Here is a 6743-nt window from a genome sequence, read left to right as displayed (position 1 = left end):
AACTAAACAAAAGCAAGCAAACAAATATATAGATAGATACTTACAAAGAAAACTAAACAAAGCAAGCAAACAACTAGACAGATAGATAGATAGATAGCTAGATAGCTAGCTAGCTAGCTAGATAGATAGATAGATATACAGACAGTCAGACAGAAAGATAGATAGACAGACAGATAGACAGGCAGATAGATAGATAGAAAATTACAAAAAAAACAACAACAACAACAAGCAAACAACTAGATAGATAGACAGACAGATAGATAGATAATTACAAAAACAAACAAACAGCCCATGCAGTTCTGTCTTTGTTATTGTTGTTGTTTTTGCTGTTACATCAGTTTCTCCAGAGGACAACTTCCGGGATCTGTGCAACCGACCACTTCCGCCGGAAAACGGCTACATCAAGGGCGACAACTACAGCTACGAAGCGGTGGTGGAGGTAGGGTGCGAGGCCGGGTACACGCTGAGCGGTCCTAGCCACCTCACCTGTCTACCCGTGTCTTACCCAGGGGCTCCGGGTATCTGGGTACCCCAGGACGAATACCATTGCTTGCGTGAGTTATGTTTCTTTCTTTTCATGTGGAGGAGTGATGGCCCAGATGAGCACACTTGTTTGAATCACACCGGCAGTCGCCAGAATTTTCTCCCCCTCCGCTAGACCCTAAGTTGTGGTCTGGACACTAGTCATTCGGATGAGACGATAAATCGAGGTCTCGTGTTCAGCACGCGTTTAGCGCACGTAAAAGAACCCACGGCAACAAAAGGGTTGTCCCTGGCAAAATTCTGAAGAAAAGTCCACTTCGATAGGAAAAACAAATAAAATTGCAGGCAGAAGAAAAAGGGGGCGGCGTTGTCAGCGTAGCGACGTGCTCTCCCTGGGAAGAGCAGCCCCAATTTCACACTGAGAAATCTGTTGTGGCAAAATGAGTAATACAAGTACAAAATAAATTGTGGTGACTCGTCCACTTAGGAAACGACAGAATCTGGGGGGTAGAGAATCGAGCTCCACTCTTGCCAGTTATTTTTTTTTCTCCCCCTCCATTAGACCTTGAGTGGTGGTCTGGAAGCTAGTCATTTTGTTGTGACGATAAACCGAGGTCTCGTGTTCAGCATGCGTCTAGCGTTCGTGCGTACAACAACACACGTCAGTAAAAGGCAGAAGGGTTGTCCCTGGTAACATTTTGTACAAAAAAAGAACAAAACACTTTGGTTGTAAAACCAATACAATTGCAGCCAGAAAAAGGAGAAATTCTGGGTGGTGGTGTACTGCGGCGACGCACTGTTCCCGATGAAAAAAAAGCCCCCCCCCTCCCCCTGCCACCACAACCCCACCCCCACCCCCCACCCCCCACACCCCAAAAAGCCCGAGTTTAACACAGAAGTAATCAGATAGGACTAAACAAATACCATACAATACGATACAATACAATACAGCACAACACAATACAATGTTTTTGGGAAAGAGAGAGAGGAACAGGGAAAGAGAGGCATAGACGGGGGATGGGGTGAGTGAGTGTGTGAGAGAGAAAGAGATGGAGGGAGAGAGAGAAAGAGAGAGAGAGAGAGATTGAGGAGGGAGAGAGAAAGAGAGGGATGGAGGAAGAGAGAGAGAAAGAGAGAGAGAAGAAGAAGAAGAATGGAGGGAGAGAGAGAAAGAGAGAGAGAGAAGATGGATTGAGGGAGAGAGAGAAAGAGAGAGAAAGAGAGAAGAAGAAGAATGGAGGAAGAGAGAGAGAAAGAGAGAGAGAGAGAGAGAGAGAGAGAGAGAGAGAGAAGCAGAATGGAGGGAGAGGGAGAAAGAAAGAGAGAGGCAGAGACAGAGACAGACAAACAGACAGACAGAGACAGAGTTTGGGGAAAGTTTGAGGGAAAGAGGGAGGGAAGGAAGCCATAATACAGGCAGGCAGGCAGTCAGACAGGAGACAAACCCTGTGTTTGTTGTCCGATAAAGAGGTATGGAAATAATGGGGAGAAGGACAGTGTGAAAGTGGAGAGGAAGAGGGACATGAGTGAGAGTTGGTGAGAGAGAGAGAGAGAGAGAGAGAGAGAGAGAGAGAGAGAGAGAGAGAGAGACTGTGTGTTTGTGTGTGTGTGTGTGTGTGTGTGTGTGTGTGTGTGTGTTTGCGCGCGCGCGTGTATCGGATGATGCCCCGCGCGCGTTTGTGTATCCGTCAACGTTTACATGACGTAAACAATGATACGATTCTGATTCAGGAGCTTCAGGCATCGAGAACTTGCAACTCAGCAGTTCTGAAACTTTCGAAGAAAAGACTTTCGACGACAATGGTTCACCATACAGTGATGACATTCAACACCTCCGCGAGGACCATACAGGTAAAAACTAATGTCAAATGATTCTTAAAAAAAAAAAAAAAAAAAAAAAAAGCTACTACAGCTACTTAAAAACAACTACTACTGTAGAGTGAGCCACTGTAGTGGTTTAAAAATGTCAGTCGCTGTTTTCGTGTAACGAGAGAGAGTGAGCGAGAGAGACAGAGAGAGAGAGAGAGAGAGAGAGAGAGAGAGAGAGAGAGCGAGAGTGTGTGTATGTGTGTGCATATGTGCGTGCGTGTATGTGTGTGTGTGCGTGCGTGTGTGTGTACCTGCGTGCGTGCGAGCGTGCGTATATGTTGTGTGTGTGTGTGTGTGTGTGTGTGTGTGTGTGTGTAAATATCGATCACCTGAAACACACCAACAGAAACTTTGGCCTGGTGAGAATGAAGGGAGGGAACCTGGCAGTACGAAGGGAGGTGAAAGTGTCGAGTATTCCCCCTTCAGCCCCCGTCTCTCTCTCTCTCCCTCTCTCTCTCTCTCTCTCACCCCCCTCTCTCTCCCTCTCTCTCCCTTTCTCTCTCACCCCACCCCCTCTCTCTTTTTGTCTGTCTGCTTCTCTACCACCCGTTTCTCTGTGTCTGAACTTGTCTGTCTTTCTGTTTGTCTATGTGTCGTTCTGTCTATGTGTCTGCCCCTCTCTCTATTTAATTAAAAACAAAAAAAAATCACTTAATCACCTCTAACAAATCCAACACAGTGAAGATTTGTCTTAGAAGAAGAAAAAGAAGAAGAAGGGTAAGTATCCAGTAAACGGCATATCAGTCAGTATTGCATTTTGCCAGGGTTTCCCCCCCCCCCTCTCCCACCTCAATTGTATGCAGGTCATGGAACACAGATATCATTGTTGTTCTTTCTTTCTTTTTTTTTCAAAATCGAGTTTAACCGTGTGCTGTCTTAATTATTCATCTGTTTAATTTCTTTAGGTATTTTTGGCTTGAATTTGTTTTGACGATCTTTTTTCTTTCTTTTTTTTTTTTTTAAACTGTGATGTGTTTAAGCCGAGGTAAGGCGCGTTACCCTAACCTGGCACTTGACTTCCTTCACCGTCCACAATTGTATTAAATTCAAAGTAACCAAAAAAAACAAAAAAAAAAAAACAATAAAAAATAAATAAAAGAATAAAACACTGACGCACGTTTTTTCGTTTTCCGTGCAACACCAATGCAGACAGGCGGGCAAGTTTCGAGCACATCCATTGCTCCGAACCTGTTGCCCCAGAGAACGGGGCAGTCATCGGAACAGACTACACCATGGGAGCCACCGTGACGTATGCCTGTGACGCAGGCTACATTCTGATTGGTCCCAGCCAGGCCACGTGTCTAGCTGTGCCGGATCCTTTCCACCACAGAGCTATCTGGGACCCCCCGACGCTGCCTTCCTGTCAGCGTAAGGACCGTTTTGCTTGTTGATGATGACTGAGGGACCAGTCTTAGTGCTTGGTGCTATCCTTGTGTGTGTGTGTGTGTGTGTGTGTGTGTGTGTGTGTGTGTGTGTTTTACATATTGTGTTATGTCGTGTCGTGTCGTGTCGTGTCGAGTTGTGTTATACCGTCACGTCTTCAATTTCATCAAAATCCACCCTATGATCCCGTGTTTGTGGGGTTGGGGGTGGGGGTGGCGGGGCTAGGGTCGGGGGTATGGGGGAGGGAGGGAGGGCGGTATATTATATTCTTTGTGTTTTGCATGAAGGGGTAAATATATGAATAAATGAAGGGGCGGTGCGCGTGCGAGCTGATACGTGTAGCGTGTGCATGGATCAACGCTACATGCGCACATACGTTTTGTCACTATACTTCTTCCCCATTTTCCTCCATGTCTACGAATTCATTCATTCTCACGTCGATTTATCCAGTGCTACTGACGGCTGTAAGCGTGTGCTAAGCCATCATTTTATCATGTTTATAAACTGATGTCTATAAATAGACAGAAATAGGAGAAAACGTTGGGCTTTCAATCTCAAAATTTTTAAAGATGGCATCCGTCTGTAAGAAAGATTATAACATTAGAATTTTGATAAACTGTCCAGTTTCATAGTTCTACATCCAAGGAGTATACAAATATATAGTACACGCATACCCAGATTCAAACACTCGACTGTTGGCCGACGTTCTTTCTCGGTCTCTGGATCTTGCAGTTGGAATGAATTTCCTCCTTCGCTTCGTCAAGTCTCCACACTGAGCTCTTTCAAGTCTGGCCTTAAAACCCACCTCTTCCCAAAATAGCCTCCCTTCCCTGCCTCTTCCTTGTCTTCAGTTTCTCCAGTTTTAGAGTTATGCATGCGCGTGAATGACTGGTGCGAAAGCGCGTTGATTTGTCTCTGCACAAGATTCAGCGCTGTATAAATACCATTATTATTATTGTTGTTTAAAAAAATATATCGTTAATTTCTTCGTAACATTTCTGGTTGTTTTTTTTATATAGAGATATTTTGAGATACTTCGAACATGTGTGAACATTTTGAAAAATGAGTTTAGGGGTGGGGATGGGGGGATTGGGTTGCATTACTTCGCATCATAAATACAGCATGCGTTAGTTATAAATTGCATTTGACTGGTGAGTATTGTTCAGTTGAACACAGTTTATCTATTAGTTGCTGTTTTTGTTAAGTGTTCTTTTGTTCAGTTTTTGTAATGTTCTTCAAACCCAAAATGGGTGAAAGGAAATTAATTCTTGAAAATAAATTTTGAAACCGCAGTGGCCCCGGCACCTCCCTGTCTGCTCCCATTGTCACAGCAAACGGAGGAACCTGGGTTCGATTCTCGGCAACAAGCTTCGGCTCATAGGCTGTCAGACACGGCTTCCAGTACGTGCGTCTGTGTGCCTGTCTGTTCTCTCTGTCTGTACATGATGCATGTCTGTCTGTGTGTCTCCGTCTGTTTCTTTCTGTATGTGCGTATACCTTTATGCCCTTCTGCCAGCTGCCTGTTTCCCTGTCTGTATGTCTGTCTGAATCACACATACGCACTTACACGCACTCACACGCACACACACACACACACACACGTCAGTGCACACAAACATACGCACACACACACGCGTGCTCACACACACACACACACACACACACACACACACACACAGACACACACACTATATATATATATATATATATAATTTATATATATATATAGTGTGTGTGTGTGTGTGTGTGTGTGTGTGGGTGCGTGCGTGTGTGTGTGTGTGTGTGTGTGGATGTGTGTACGCGCGTGCGTGTGTGTGATGTGGAAACAACTCGTTTCTCTCACCAGTGGTGAGGTAAGTTAAATATGTGAAACACTGATGTGTTCAATGTGTGTTAAACATTCTCAGGGTGCTTGTAAAAACTTTTAATGTGATGAAGTATGTATAAAACATGAAAAATGATGCTCATTGAGAAAAAAAGACACCCCCCCCCCCCCACCCCGAAAAAACAACAACAAAAAACAAAAAAAACAAACAGCAACAAACAAACAAACAACAACCCTAACTCATTTCTCTCATCGTTTCTAATCTGTCTGTTGTGTCCACCCCCCTTTCTCCACCAGATGCTGACGAAGTAGAGGGGTTGCCGACCCGCTGTTCTCTGCCAGTGGTGGTTGGCCCTTGCAAGGCGATGATCCCGCGATATTACTTCGACACCGCCGACATGGAGTGCCGTCCCTTTGACTATGGCGGCTGCCTTGGCAACGATAACAACTTCGAAACGTTCGACGCTTGTCAGCGTGCATGCCAGTAAATGAAGGAATCAATATTATAACTATCAGAAACAGAATACAAACTATATATGAAACACAACGTAAATGATGATAGTATTTTCCTGGTATTAAACCTCAGGATATATCAGACTACGTTGCTCATCTTTGCAACATTATTTAAGTTTAACCAAATTCACACACACACACACACACACACACACACACACACACACACACACACACACACACACACACACACACACACACACACACACACACACACACACACACACACACACACACACACACACAGAGAACAACAGCAACAACAAAAAAGACTTTCATTTTAACCCATTCAAGATGAATTATGTCTGAATGTGGGCTTTCGGATTTTTCAAAATACTAATTTTAGTTTCAATTTCACCATGTCTGCACAAAAGAAATGTTTATTCATTCTATTTCATTACCTGTTGTTGTTGCTGCTGCTGTTGTTTTATTCACCAACGTGTGAGATTTTGTCCAAAATGAAGGGAAAGGTTCGGGAGTGGCTGGGATCATGATGTAGTTGTAAATGAAATCGCCAGTGGCGTTGCATTTCGTTAAATGAAGTGTGAATATTACCGTTGTTGTTGTTGCTGCTGCTGTTGTATTGAACATGGCATTCATGTTGTTTCTTGATCTTGGTGATGAAGATGCTGAACGGCCGACAAGGTGTGGCGGTCAAGACCGTTCGAAC

At 44.2% G+C, this 6743-nt stretch overlaps 1 protein-coding gene across 1 annotated transcript in view; it reads left to right on the top strand.

Annotated features, from left to right (window-relative positions):
• Positions 1 to 6319, top strand: part of LOC143298925 (uncharacterized) — a 9968-nt gene extending 3649 nt beyond the window's left edge. Inside the window, exons 2-6 of the mRNA XM_076611957.1 lie at positions 339 to 554; positions 2215 to 2334; positions 3502 to 3720; positions 5029 to 5136; positions 5858 to 6319. Coding sequence (XP_076468072.1) covers positions 339 to 554; positions 2215 to 2334; positions 3502 to 3720; positions 5029 to 5136; positions 5858 to 6048 — 854 coding nt within the window. The 3' untranslated portion in view covers positions 6049 to 6319. The remainder of the gene's footprint in view (positions 1 to 338; positions 555 to 2214; positions 2335 to 3501; positions 3721 to 5028; positions 5137 to 5857) is intronic.
• The last annotated feature ends 424 nt before the right edge of the window (positions 6320 to 6743 follow it).

Source organism: Babylonia areolata, chromosome 24 (assembly GCF_041734735.1).
Source record: "Babylonia areolata isolate BAREFJ2019XMU chromosome 24, ASM4173473v1, whole genome shotgun sequence".
Classification (NCBI taxonomy): Eukaryota; Metazoa; Mollusca; class Gastropoda; order Neogastropoda; family Buccinidae; genus Babylonia; species Babylonia areolata.
The sequence above is the reverse complement of the archived record's forward strand: the minus strand, read 5'-3'. Positions and strand labels throughout refer to the sequence as shown.